General features: G+C 41.9%; 1 protein-coding gene across 1 annotated transcript in view; it reads left to right on the top strand.

Annotated features, from left to right (window-relative positions):
• The window catches only part of LOC124789505 (UDP-glucosyltransferase 2-like), a 105,246-nt gene extending 90,288 nt beyond the window's left edge, over nucleotides 1-14,958 (top strand). The window contains 2 exon segments of the mRNA XM_047256890.1: nucleotides 13,971-14,086; nucleotides 14,089-14,958. Coding sequence (XP_047112846.1) covers nucleotides 13,971-14,086; nucleotides 14,089-14,246 — 274 coding nt within the window. The 3' untranslated portion in view covers nucleotides 14,247-14,958.
• The last annotated feature ends 627 nt before the right edge of the window (nucleotides 14,959-15,585 follow it).

Below are 15,585 nucleotides of genomic sequence, written 5' to 3'. Positions count from 1 at the left end.
ATACTGGATTGTAAGGCGTACCCAGGAGCAGATATAGACTCAGATCACAATATAGTAGTGATGAAGAGTAGGCTGAAGTTCAAGACATTAGTCTGGAAGAATCAATACCCAAAGAAGTGGGATACGGAAGTACTAAGGAATGACGAGATACGTTTGAAGTTCTCTAACGCTATAGATACAGCAATAAGGAATAGCGCAGTAGGCAATACAGTTGAAGAGGAATGGACATCTCTAAAAAGGGCCATCACAGAAGTTGGGAAGGAAAACATAGGTACAAAGAAGGTAGCTGCGAAGAAACCATGGGTAACAGAAGAAATACTTCAGTTGATTGATGAAAGGAGGAAGAATGGAAAAGAAAATTGAGAATGCGCTAGGTGATGATCAGTTTGGCTTTAGGAAAAGTAAAGGGACGAGAGAGACAATTCTGACGTTACGGCTAATAATGGAAGCAAGGCTAAAGAAAAATCAAGACACTTTCATAGGATTTGTCGATCTGGAAAAAGCGTTCGACAATATAAAATGGTGCAAGCTGTTCGAGATTCTGAAAAAAGTAGGGGTAAACTATAGGGAGAGACGGGTCATATACAATATGTACAACAACCAAGAGGGAATAATAAGAGTGGACGATCAAGAACGAAGAGCTCGTATTCAGAAGGTTGTAAGACAAGGCTGTAGCCTTTCGCCCCTACTCTTCAATCTCTACATCAAGACACTTACATAGGATTTGTCGATCTGGGAAAAGCGTTCGACAATATAAAATGGTGCAAGCTGTTCGAGATTCTGAAAAAAGTAGGGGTAAACTATAGGGAGAGACGGGTCATATAGAATATGTACAACAACCAAGAGGGAATAATAAGAGTGGACGATCAAGAACGAAGAGCTCGTATTCAGAAGGTTGTAAGACAAGGCTGTAGCCTTTCGCCCCTACTCTTCAATCTGTACATCGAGGAAGCAATGATGGAAATAAAAGAAAGGTTCAAGAGTGGAATTAAAATACAAGGTGAAAGGATATCAATGATACGATTCACTGATGACATTGCTATCCTGAGTGAAAGTGAAGAAGAATTAAATGATCTGCTGAACGGAATGAACAGTCTAATGAGTACACAGTATGGTTTGAGAGTAAATCGGAGAAAGACGAAGGTAATGAGAAGTAGTAGAAATGAGAACAGCGAGAAAATTAACATCAGGATTGATGGTCACGAAGTCAATGAAGTTAAGGAATTCTGCTACCTAGGCAGTAAAATAACCAATGACGGACGGAGCAAGGTGGACATCAAAAGCAGACTCGCTATGGAAAATATTTGAGGAAGAAATTTCTGAGGATGTACGTCTGGAGTACAGTATTGTATGGTAGTGAAACATGGACTGTGGGAAAACCGGAACAGAAGAGAATCGAAGCATTGAGATGTGGTGCTATAGACGAATGTTGAAAATTAGGTGGACTGATAAGGTAAGGAATGAGGAGGTTCTACGCAGAATCGGAGAGGAAAGGAATATGTGGAAAACACTGATAAGGAGAAGGGGCAGGATGGTAGGACATCTGCTAAGACATGAGGGAATGACTTCCATGGTACTAGAGGGAGCTGTAGAGAGCAAAAACTGTAGAGGAAGACAGAGATTGGAATACGTCAAGCAAATAATTGAGGACGTAGGTTGCAAGTCCTACTCTGAGAAAAGCATATCAGATAAAATATTTTACCCTTTACTTGAGTAATTAACACTGAAAAACTCCTAAGTAAGTGGAGTGCTGTGTTTATTGCGTACACACCAAACGCAAGTATAAAAATGAGTGTTCGGACCGATGCAAGGGAATCTAATTCACTAAGGATACCGATTTGTTAGTCTGGATGATCTGGGGTGTACCGCTTAATGCCACACGTGTAAGCAGTAAATGGAAACCGGTGAACCTACAAAAAATTAAGGCAGAACTGATTTGGTCTGCTAAAAAGATCGATGTTTTCCGGATGGTACGAGGTGTTCTTGATAACTTTGTGATGCTTTAACCGATAGATGACGACTAATTCACAACTCATCTACCAGAAGAAAAGGGGAAGAGTCCAGGATTCGAAAAAAAAAGTAATCAGGACATGGCTTCTGTAGGAAAAAGCACTTGGTCAGAGGAAAACGGAGGATCTGAAGCGTGAATTGTTAGAAGATGCAAACTATTAACCAGAAAGTTCAACACACCCAGGTAAACAAGGCAGAACAAGTTTATTAAGTTTATTAATGAATATATAAACAAATGCTCCTTTCTGGAGTAAGTCATTTACAAAAAAAGGGTGTAGTAGTTCGTGGTAATCACTGATTTTACACAAGTTCGTATATGGGCATATGACCCCACTGAAGAATTAAGTCAAGGTCTGACTTCACTCTATAGTGGAGCAGTTACAATGTAAGATAATGGTGATGACCAATATCAATGTCCTTTGCAATCTCCTGCATAGAAGCTACTTCCTGACGACGCCTGGAGTAGTCACTGGCGGCCCCACATTAGGCGGTGACTGACGGTTGTGTAGCACTGACGGTTCCGATGGTTTTCTCAGCGAGAGGTCTGTGGCTGCGAGCACTAGAAGAAAAAGACTGGCCTGGATTGCCTCAGTATCAGTGGTGCAACAATTCAACTACATCCATTTATGACCACGTGACTTGCGGAAGTAAGTAGGTCTGCAGCACCAGTGATCGCTGGTGGTTCCCATGAAGTCCCTTGCCGGTCTGTTGAGCTTGGGCGATCTTCCGTCTGTCGTCTGCTAAAATGGCCTCTGTGGCTTCACTGGCTTAGACCACTCGTATGACACTGATATAAGAATCGTTGTTATAGAGAGGATGAGCAGCTCTTACACATCATCCCACCACCACCTCGAGTGGGTGTGGTACGCACTAACTTCCTCGTCAACTGATCGCGGACTTGGCGAACAGGAGGGTAGTGGTCGATGTACCCTACAGTGTGTGTCTGGGTCAGAGAAGGCCAACCCTGCTGAAAGCTACAGGCCACATAACTATTGAGGTGGCAGGAGGGTGACGTTGCCCATGGTCTTAGGAGGGAAGTATTCCAACTAAAGACTGAAAGACTATTGGTAAAAGGAGTTGGTGTGTTAGAGGAGTACAGCTGGTTGATAATGTTTGCAACATGTGGAGCAGGCTTTGTAGTTGCAACTGTAACATAGCTTGATCCAATAGGTTTGTGTCCACCACTGGCACCCATTATTGGTGTTTCTTGTAGAAAACCAGCACCCAGACCTCGTGATTGACAGAGTAACAGTGCCGGCTTTACTACCAAGGAGAGGGGTAAATCAGGTTTGTATGAAGTATGAAAAGCTGCAAACGATGTGGTTGTGCATGTAATCTCTTGGTTGGACTGACTCCGTCTTATGAGGTGGAGTGATATGAAGTTAAAAGAGGTGTAGGTGCAGTTTGTCTAGTAATGAACTGAAAGTGAGGACAAACTGATGCTAGAAGGAAGTGCGCCATAGAAACCAAAGTGGTGCCATTCCTTGAACAAAGAATGGAAAATTCAGAAGACGTGAACAGGCGGCCATTGCTTGTGCCTATAATTTCTGGGAGCACCTCAATAGGAAAAATGCGTTCCAGTGCCTGAATCGTTTGGACTGATGAGTTGATGACATGTCTGACACATATGGAAAGCCACTACCTGCACCAACAACAATGAAACATGAAAACCTAAAGAGGGTTCCTCTACATTTAAACGCAGGTGCTTCCATAGAGATGACATATCGTGCCGGGGGAAGTATCGCTGAGCCTGTGCCAGCTATTGACTCTGGCAGGAGTCTCATGCTGCAACCATGTTGACAATGCTGGTGTCACTCCATTGGCAATATATATGTTGCATAGCCAACTATTCTGTCAGAATAATCTCCCAGTGTCTCTCATGGAGGAGTGAGAAGATATGGTATGACGACGTGGGTGTGACTATTGTCTTCCTGTAAAAAAAAGATGCTTTTATGAGATGATAGCTCATGGCACCCATACCAGAAAGGCTTGTGCTTCCACGTGGTCCAGGTATTTATGTTTTGTTGGCCAACTGTAGACAGAGCACTTCTTTGATGAGCAGGTCCTCAGAGGAGTAGTGGATGAAGACTATCATGCCTAAGGGGAGAGCAAACACTGCCTCCTCTACTTTAGTATGCGTATGGAAACAGACATCCGGTGCTGAGTCAAATTCTGCGTCCTGTGCCAGCGGTAAACTGGAGAGGATGTCTGCAAGGACATGTTGAGCAGTGTAAAAATACTTGATGCCACAGAGTGACTGGACAGGAACAATGTCTACCGTAATGTCTGCCATGGTAGGAATATCTGAGTCGACCTTCAGCAATGGAAAAAGAGGCTTATATATTGTCAGTCATATGTGTACTTTTGGAATATTTTAGGGCAGAAAAATGGGGCTTCCTTTTCTATCCAGCTGTAGTTTCGTTGCACCTGCATTAATGTTTTGGAGATAAACGCAATACAGCACTGCACACCATGACTCCGTAAGACAGAAACACAGCTTACGCCATAATCTGATGTGTCAGCTGCCACAGAGAATAACTTGGATGAGCCATAAGACATAAAGCATACTGGGCAAACGGGAGTTTGTTGTAGATCACTGAAGGCTTTTAAACATGTTGGAGTCCAATCTCAAATGGCATTTTCCCTGAGTTTCTGCTGCATTCGGTATAAGTTGTCTATACTAATTTACTTGACGTTACGCAGACTGGAGTTGTTTAGTGTCTTTAAGTACTGGAAGTTTCTAGGAGAACTGAATGTCGTGTGGTGTGGGCGACATTCCTGAGTCACTTAAGATTTGACCAAGGTATTCGGTTTGTGGCACAAAGAAACAGCATTTGTAGTTGTTGCACTTGAGATTGGCTTGCCAGAGCACTGAGGAAAGGGCGTCTAGGATGGTTGTTAAATCATAAGCATTTTTTCCAGGTTTTCTAAGCATTGTTAAAAATAACTAGGGTACTGGCGATGCTGAAAGGAAACTTGTTGTAGCGGAGTAGGCCAAATGATGTGTCGATCGTTAAAACGCTGCGTGATGTCAAAAAGGAGTTGAAGATAAGTGCCCTGAACGTCAATGTTCGAAAATATCTTCCCCATGAAAGGTGCACCATGATGTCTTCGAATTTTGTAACAGGACCGGTATCGATGACAGTTGGGGTATTAGTGGTGGCCTTGAAATCTCTGCAAATCCAAGTGACCCATTTGGTTTTTCCACAGTGACGAATGGGGTAGCCCACTGAATGTTAGGTACTACAGTCAGGATGCCTTCCTCTCACAGGTATCGTATACCATCTGCAGATTTTCCTTGAGAGCAAAGAGGATGTTGCATGTATTGAAAAACTCGTGGCTGATAGGTGTAGCGTCCACGAGTGACGTCAGGAGAGAGTCGAGAAGGAACAAACTCATACTTGTTGCATAAGTCTCATAAATAGGACCTGGCCATTGATGGCTGGACGCTGTTGGCAGAGCAATCGCCTTCCTGGCCCAAGACGTTAAAAACATAGATTCTGAGGATGTTCGTGGATCCCTCCATGTCGACTACCAGGATGCGTACCATGAAGGCGATTGACTGGTACTGAATTCGGGCAGTAAACTGTCCCGTGATTTCAATAGTACCGTTTTTATACCTGAAAAGTTGTCTGGAGAATTCCTGAAGTGGGAGGCCAGGTGCCGACTAGTCTCCCAAACAATAATTCATGGAAGAACCTGCATCACTCTGAAAAACCATGGGGCCAGCATTAACTTGTGTTACAAGAATTAAGAGTCTGTCAGATATGGGGAGCACGGCGTGGATGTACAGAGCATCTTGAGAGCAAGCATTTTTCTAATCCTGGATTTGGGGGCCCATATGGGCACGATGAAACAATTCCTGCATTAGGGTAGGCATTGTAGGTGTTGCTCACCTGCAGCAGGTTTGCCATTAACAGGTGACCCAGTACAATGGAAAGTCCATGGTTGGGGCTGGCACCTACGAGCCTGGCAGATAGAAAAATCCTGAGAGGGTACGTGGAACACTGCAGAAGACCATAGAGATTGTTAAAAAGGTCGAAAGATGGGATGGCACATTTCAAACATACAATCCTTTAGTCTGAGGAGGTCATTGTGAAGTCATTGGCGAGTGGACAAGGACCTTGTCCTGGACTAGATATGTAAGATTGTTTGCAGTGGATAATGGTACACTGTAAACGGTAGTCTATGGACAGACACTGCAGTCAGGTTACCCACTCCCTATAGAACTTTCCACTGACAAGGGGAGGCCGCCAATTGTGAAATTCAGATTCGATTCATACTGCGCATAATAAAAGCTCATAGCCAGAGGTGTAATGTAGCAAAGCACCAAGATGCACTTGTCAGCCGTTGTCGAGAAAATCGACAGTTAAAAGAAACCGTTGCTGTGAAATACTCTCTACGATTAATAACTTCTCACAGCGTCATGGCGCAACGGTAAGCGCTTGGGTTCGTAATCCGAAGGTCGCCGGATCGAATCTCGCGCCATGCAATTTTTTTATTATTAGTTTTTTGTAATTCAAATATATATATATATATATATATATATATATATATATATATATATATATATTAATGAATTGCTTATGCGTGTTGGTGAAGGCGGATCGCTCTCCTATTGCACCGCCTCCATTTTTCCGTTTTTTTAACAGGGTGTACCAAAGCTCTCCCGTCCGCACTGATTTTCGACGATGTTATAAGTTGCGCTAGGGACCGCATCTACCTTCTTTCGAAGTTAGCTGGCAACTACACTGTTATGCGGCGGCTCGTTTCGGCCCATTCAACATCTGTCCTTCAAGTGTAACGAGCGAGTAACGGAGTTTATATTTCATACCTGCCACAGCGAATTTGTGTTCGAGGGGGCTCTATTCTAATTCGAACGTTTGACTTACGCTATACGTATTCGTTTCGGAATATCGTTTCTACGTCTTCCGTTAACTATACGTGGTTAATACTATGAAGACAATTAATAACATTTGTGAAATACAACTTTGTTTGCGGAAAACATAATGATGTTCGAAGTCGCCAGTTTTTCCACGACAAACGAGATTCAACAACTTATTGTATGCATAATTGTTGCAACTGATTGCCGGGAATTATATATATATATATATATATATATATATATATATATATATATATATATATGTGTGTGTGTGTGTGTGTGTGTGTATACACATTTGAATTACAAAAAACAAATACTAAAAAAAAAAAAAAAGAAGTTGCATGGTGCAAGATTCGATCCGGCGACCTTCGGATTACAAACCAGAGCACTTACCGCTGCGCCACGACGCTGTGGAAAGTTGTTAATCGTAGAGAGTATTTCACCGCAACAGTTTCTTTTAACTGTCGATTTTCTCGACAACGGCTGAGAAGTGCATCTTGGTGCTTTGCCACATTACACCTCTGGCCATCAGCTTTTATTATGCGCAGTATGAATCGAATCTGAATTTCACAATTGGTGGCCTCCCCTTGTGAGCTTATGGTAGCAAAAATACCTGTCAAGGGCAGCTGCAATGTGCACTTGTGAATCGAAATATTCGATATGACAAGATTTCAAATGTTCATATGGGCATGAGACTGTATTTGGGTTGTGCCATTGTAGCAACTGATAAATTTCTGTACGCCCATATGGGGAGAAAAGCAAGTGCTGCTGAGTGCCACCTGTGATACCACGTGTGAGAAAAGGTTACTTCATCCTGGCCAAGTAGTTTGTCCATGGCTCGATCTTCCTGTAGAACACCTGGAATGGTGGAAGGGCTGTCCGGAATCCTTTCGCAGTAAACTGACGTATGGAAGGTGTTGGAGATTTGAGGGTTTCACGTGGTGAACCTGTGCCACTATATGGAACAGCAGCACTACCCAGGCAGTAACATCAGGTTGGTTGGGATGGAAGGACAATATCAGAGCACTTTCAGCGTAGATGAAACATGCAAGAGAATACTATCTGTGGGGTTAAACAAGTGTCAGAAACGAGGATCACAGAAAAGTATAAGTCCTGCACTGGCTGAGATGCAACGGGAACACACCCCAGGAAACAGTTTATTAATAAATATATAAACAAATACTCCTTTACAGAGTTAGGTATTTACAAGAACTGTTTGTAGCAGATTGTGGCAATCACTAATTTTAGGCAAGTTAGTAAATTGGGAGATGGACAATTATGATTAAGTGAAAGTCTTGTTACCCTCTGTAGTGGAACAGTTAAAACTTAAGGTAATGTCTACGGCCAGTACCAATGTTCTTTGTGTAGTGGTCAATCCCTTGAGATGTGTGAGGTAGTCAACAGTGACTCCATGGTCAGTGGTGACTGGAGGCAGTGCGACGTTGACGGTTCTAGTGGTGTCCTTAGCGAGACCTCTGACCGAGGGACGTATTCTGCGGTCAATGCCTGGCCCAGAGGACTCGAAGGTAAAGACTGACCTGGAGATGCCCTGTACTGGCCTCAATACGTAGGCGACACCAGTATAAAGCTGTATCTATCTGTAGCCACCCGAGTCACGGAAGAAAGCAGGTCCGAGGGGCCAAGGACTTCCAGTGGTGCTCACACTGCACGATCTTCTGTCTGTCGCCTGCTGGGTCAGATTACGCACATGACGATTGTGTAAGAAAGATTACTGGTAGAGAGGGCAAACGCCCTGTACGCAGCACGGATGTTGTTGTTGTTGTGGTCTTCAGTCCTGAGACTGGTTTGATGCAGCTCTCCATGCTACTCTATCCTGTGCAAGCTTCTTCATCTCCCAGTACCTACTGCAACCTACATCCTTCTGAATCTGCTTAGTGTATTCATCTCTTGGTCTCCCTCTACGATTTTTACCCTCCACAGTGCCATCTACATTTTATATCCTCTCTACTTCGACCATCATCAGTTATTTTACTCCTTTACTACTTTAAGTGTCTCATTTCCTAATCTAATTCCCTCAGCATCACCCGACTTAATTTGACTACATTTCATTATCCTCGTTTTGCTTTTGTTGATGTTCATCTTATATCCTCCTTTCAAGACACTGTCCATTCCGTTCAACTGCTCTTCCAAGTCCTTTGCTGTCTCTGACAGAATTACAATGTCATCGGCGAACCTCAAAGTTTTTACTTCTTGTCCATGAATTTTAATACCTACTCCGAATTTTTCTTTTGTTTCCTTTACTGCTTGCTCAGTATACAGATTGAACAACATCGGGGAGAGGCTACAACCCTGTCTCACTCCTTTCCCAACCACTGCTTCCCTTTCATGCCCCTCGACTCTTATAACTGCCATCTGGTTTCTGTACAAATTGTAAATAGCCTTTCGCTCCCTGTATTTTATCCCTGCCACCTTCAGAATTTGAAAGAGAGTATTCCAGTTAACATTGTCAAAAGCTTTCTCTAAGTCTACAAATGCTAGAAACGTAGGTTTGCCTTTTCTTAATCTTTCTTCTAAGATAAGTCGTAAGGTCAGTATTGCCTCACGTGTTCCAACATTTCTACGGAATCCAAACTGATCTTCCCCGAGGTCCGCTTCTACCAGTTTTTCCATTCGTCTGTAAAGAATTCGCGTTAATATTTTGCAGCTGTGACTTATTAAACTGATAGTTCGGTAATTTTCACATCTGTCAACACCTGCTTCCTTTGGGATTGGAATTATTATATTCTTCTTGAAGTCTGATATGTCCTCAAATAAATCAGCCTGTGGAAAGAACACATTTCGAGTTCAGGGAAGAGTTGCACATCTCTTCCGACAACCGTCCAGTTGCATGCATCGAGGGGCCAGCGGTACGTTCACCCATCCACTGAGCTACGGCCCCTCTGTTGTACCCAACTCGCCAAGTCTTGAGTCAACACGTCAGTGTACTACATAGTGCTCAATAGTATGGTGGACAAGCACAGTTCATTTACTACAGTTCTATTAATATAAACTGTTGATTATTGTACATTTCACTACGTATGTACAAGAAATTTAAAATACGTCACATCAGTGGCTTTTTTCCTTACTATTTTTCTACTGCACATAAACATTGGAATATCATGTTACCTTATTTCTTTCAGCATATATGTCTTTTAGTGAGTGAATACATTTATTTTCATGGATACTTTTTTTTTATTTCACTTTATCGGCAGTTACAGCTGATCTGTATTTATGGGTCACTTTTAAGTGTATTTTACGTAATTTTATATAAAAGTGAACGACACCCATAGAATACATTCTGATGTTTTGTGGTTTTACAACACAGTCATTTCCCATGATTGTGTTGTAACTACTTCACACGTTACCTTAGGAAGCGTGAGAACGCTTGCCCTTAAAGGATCATGGGATTCTATAGTATATAACATTTCGTAAGATACTTTTAAACACAACCTTCCATAAAGCTAGGTTTTGTTTGTTACCCTTGATTGTATTTCTTGTTCTTGTTTGTAGATCTGAATATGACTGTGCCTTATAGTCTCATATAGTCGAAACCGGTCATTCGAGGACTCTAATGTGTGGTTGTCATCTAGGTAAATAAAATAACGTAGAATATTTATATCAAACTTCTTCCAGATAACACTTATGTCGTAGTTAACATTTTACTGAAGTGATTGTAGCAATGATATGTGAGTATTATGCCGACCTTCCAAATTCACCCTGTAAGGACGTAATCTATTGACTGGAAAAACTATGTGCAGTGTGTATGAAAAGGGTAACAAGATGAAAATATACGTTTGAGTAGATACTATTTAGTCAGGATGAAAAATATTTGTCAATAATTCTCCCAAAAACTGTTTCTTGACTAACTCGTTTGTGGACCAGTTCTCCTGCTTGTTCTTGGTCACAGATCTCTGCTCGTTCAGCAGCGACATTTACTATTGCCTCCCACTGGCAGCAAAGTGACAGCAAACATCTGCTTGACCAATACTGGGAAAAACAGTGGTCCTATAGGAGCTGCTGCTGTAGGGTTTTTTCAAGAGTTATACGTTAAAACTGAAACTTCGCCATCAGAGCAGCTCTGTAGTACATGTACGAACATACTGTTGTTCACTAAATGACTAAGTTATTTGAAAAAAAACTTGATCACATCCTTAAATTCATTATTTTTTATTTAATATGATGAATTGTTCTATACTCTCTAATTGTTTTAAAATTGGAATAATAAAAATGTTCTTTCCTAAGAGGATCCTTTCAGAGCTCACAAACGCTACTTCTTATGTAGCGTGGAGAAATTGCCTAGTAGTGACTACGGGTAAAGTTCAATGAAATCCGTCAATCAGTGATTTAGACTGCACAAGACTCCACTTGCCAAGCGCTAAGTAATATGGACGCCGTTACGGAAGACAGCTAATAGAAAGGTTCATAATTACTCACTCGACTGGTACGACGCAGTTTCGATACTATAAATCGCGCACAAGTTGCAACGAAGATATATCAAATTTCTATTACGGCTGTAGAGATGTGGAGACTGTATCATCGACTACGCACCCGACTCCTGGTCTAGCGGTCCACTTGGCACACAGGCACGGACGGCGTTGAGGAACACCCCGCTGTGAACAGCTTGTGTCGACAGCTACCACCATCGGTTATATGACCATTATAATACACCCTTGCGTTCATATTTTACTGATTATATTTTCTACTGAAGAAGAATTTTTTCCTGCCCAGTAAAGAAATCCAGCGTATCTACAAGATAAAACTAATGTAACGTTTTAAAGAGAATTCGTGGACGCCTGTGCCCTCCGACAGATCTCATCAGAGATGGATTGTGGCCAGAATATTTAAACTCCAACAGCAAAAGGCCTTACACTGTCATTATCGACTTCAATACTGAATATTCTTACATGTAATTCCAAACCAAAGGATAGTTACACTACAAGATACTGAAAAAATCTGCAGATCAGTACCTTTTATTGAATTTATTCATTCAGAATTTTTTACAGAGAGGAGTAAACGTACTGTTTTGTAGGTAATATTAAACATTTTCACTTCACTTGATCTTGATACATCAGTTCCCTGTGACCCGTAAGAAAGAAAACGAAAAAATTGGTTGCTTCGAAAATCATTACTTTGCCTTCTTGAAATTTTAATTAACACTATTTCTTTACATCTTTCACAACTTGATGATATAAAATTAATACTTAAACAGCTGTTATTAATGTTGAATGACTGCACGATAACAGAGATAGCATCCAGCTGTGCTGGGTGCTGATGTCATAAGGGAAGACCTGCTCTCGAAATTGAAATCTTTCGGCGGAGCAGACCGAATACAGAGCTCCACATAAAGGTAGGGAAGGCTGTACGTTCCGCCACACATGATGAACTAAAAACGCAGACATGAATTTTAAAATTGAGAAAGTCACATCTCATCTTCTGCCTTTATGTAAATGTTGCAGTGTCACCTCAAACGGCGTTAGTCAGCCCTGTATGTTATAACTCCGTCTGAAACCATTCTAATGGACGAATCTGCACCATTTTTATCGTTATTTCAATTTCCCATGAGAGGGGTGTCTCGAAAGTGGGTAAAACCGTTATATGGCCAGAAGTTTCACAATCTCAAAAACTTTTTTTAATTCTATAAAACAGATGAAATGAACTCTGCTACAAAATATACACAGGTGAGAATTCTTCTAATTGTTCTAAACTATTTAACATTACTTTGCCGAAAAGTTGTAATTTAATCACGGATAATGACGACAATGCTGCTACTATGCAAGATGATTCAGCTGCCCCTGTTGCTGGGCTTTATACAAACTGGAATACCTTCAAATAATATACACATGATTTTCATTTTCTCTCGCTCACTAAGTGCAAAGTATTAGTTCTACAGAAAGATTAATAGTAATACAATTGAATTTTGTACTGGGATGCGTTTTTGCTAAAGGCCGTCGTTTTCGATTTATTAAAGAGAAACGTACAACAGTAACCTTCAAACGCTTTTTTCTCGAATAACCCTAAACCTAGGCCTCCAGTGAAAACGTGTCCGAGTACAAAATTTAACTACAGTAGAACTAATAGTTTGCATGTAGTGTGCGACAGAACATGAAAATCTTGCATTTCGTACTGTGTAATGGAAATTCTGGTGGTGCACGAAGACAATTACGCTCACGATGAACGTGCAATGATCACAGCTACACCAGGGTGCAGCGGGACAGAAGGAACCAACTGTCAGTTATTGAAAGGAACTTCATGTTACCTTTATGTATACACATGGAGAAGAGCGTTGTCTGACTCTGGAACAAATCGAGTGTGTTTTCTGGTTTTAAACTATGTAGCTAAAAGTCACAGGAAGGGTTGTCTCATTTCAGTATATGACGTGTATGTCGATAGGAAGTTGCGGTAGGTGTGGTTTTGGCTCTAATGTAGATATGATATCTGAATAGGATGTGACAAATATGAGTGCAGTGAATATGGTATTACGTCGCGAGCAAACCGACGTTGAACGTAAACTTATAATCATGAATCATGGAATAGCCAAGATTACAGCAGGATTCGCGGTTTAGAGGTCAAGAGTGTGTAGACGAGACCTCTAGAGGGGATCTTCAACATCACAGCAACCTTATTTCCATAAGCGCAAACTGCTGTACTGGAGGATAACAAGTGTGTGATGAACGGATGTCACGTCGCCGACAAAGAACCATACAGCTAGATCTCGGTCTGCTGTCAGTCAACGTGCTGCCGACATGAATGTGAGGCATGAGGAACACATTTTTCCTTCATCTACATGGATACTCAACAAATCATACTTAAGTGCCTGGCAGAGGTACTCTAGAGCGAAAAATGTACCGTGCAGGTTCCAGCAATACTCCTACTACTCATGTCCCTGTTCCTTTCGATGACTTTTCGTCAATCACAGTAGTATGCCTTTAAGATCCTTTTCTGTACAAGTTCCTACACAGGCTGGGACTCCAGTGTAAAAAGTTATACAAGGCAGAAGTGACATTTGTCACAACATTTTTAGTTGAAAAAGCTTTTCCAAGTAAGGAAGGTAGCTAATTCCCTTTCTCTGTTGCAGCTACCAGGAGAACATGAAGCGCTACTCTGCCATCTACCGAGAACACCAGGGCACGTCCCTAGAAAACGCAGTGTGGTGGGTGGAGTACGTGATCCGCCACCAGGGGGCTCCACACCTGGCAGCGCAGCCCTCGATCTGCCCTGGTGGCAGCTGCTGCTGCTCGACGTCATAGCCTTCATACTGGCTGTGGGGGCCACGGTGGCGTTTGTCCTCTACAAGCTGATGCGCCGCTTGGTGTCGGCCGTATCTCGACCGAGCAAGATTAAGAAACAGTGAAACACTGTTTGCAGGAGCTTGTGTGCACGTGGCCACCAACCATACGTTGCAGCTATGGACTCCTGAGGTACTATGAACTTAGCTTAAACCTGGGTATTGTGAAGAAGTCCCTGTTGCACATAAGTAACATTTGGAGTGGTTACAGTATGGAACATACCTTCGTAAGAAGATGAACAGATACATCATCAGTTGCATACATTTGGTTGGTGAGATGGTGCTTTTACTACGCATCCCGCCCCATTAGTGCTAGTACTACTCAGGTAACAGTGCTCGAAAACTGATGTTCCTGAAGAAATTCTCTAGTATTCATTCTGAGCTGCTGCTACGCAGTGTTATAAAATTCTCGTCGCCCATTCGAATTCCAATTTGAGAAACGAGGCCAGCAGAACCTGCCAGCAGTCAGCTCACACTCATCTGCAGTGTGATGAATTATTACCAGTATTCTGGCATTTCTATACTTAAAAACACTGTGCAAGATTTATGTATCTTCTGCAACTTTTCACACAACAGTATGAACACGATGGTTCTGCGAGCTATTATGTGTGTGTGTGTGTGTGTGTGTGTGTGTGTGTGTGTGTGTGTGTGTGTGTGTGTGTGGTGTGCATGTGTGTAAATCTATGACGCTCAACAGCGATGTTATTAGTGGCCTTGCCAATATATTCCGCGGGGAATATAATTAAAACATTTAAAATAAAAGTGAATTATGCATAAAGGTATTGTTTTACTTACAGTTATAACCACCTTGTCCCATTATGCACTCACATTCTGCTATCCAACATGCCCAAGCACAAAGAATGTACAACTGCGTAAAACGTGCTATGAAAATCTTAACTAAAATATAAAATAAAAGCTAAAAAAGCATAACTCAGGAAAGCGTGACTGGCGCACAGCTAAAAAAAAAGGAAAAAAACAGGGTGAGTCTGCCACACGTAGAAAATAGCAAATAAGAAATTTCACAAAATGTTGAGATTCGTACACGAGATTCACCTCATCGTCTACTAAAATAGAATAATTATCGGTCAGTAAACTACCCTCTGTCCTTTAAAATGCATCAAACAGAAATATGTTTTCCATTGCAGGGTTCTTCCGCCGGAAGAGGAACTGTGTACAACCAAATTGTGGCCAATCCGAAGGCGAGTGATAAATATTTCTTCGACTTTGTAGCTGAAAGGGGAGACACCACTGCCGAGTAGCAAGTTTTACCCGCCGCAACTTCTTGTCCATTACTTCCAGCCACTCTTCTTCCCACTGAGACATGACCTGTTCCTCAAATCGCTGCATTAACAGTAGTGTTGAATGGAGCATTAAACCTTTAATATGTTGCCATTGGGGTAGTGAA

This window comes from Schistocerca piceifrons, chromosome 3 (assembly GCF_021461385.2).
Source record: "Schistocerca piceifrons isolate TAMUIC-IGC-003096 chromosome 3, iqSchPice1.1, whole genome shotgun sequence".
Lineage (NCBI taxonomy): Eukaryota > Metazoa > Arthropoda > Insecta > Orthoptera > Acrididae > Schistocerca > Schistocerca piceifrons.
Note: the sequence above shows the minus strand (reverse complement) of the source record. Positions and strands in the feature narration are given on the sequence as shown.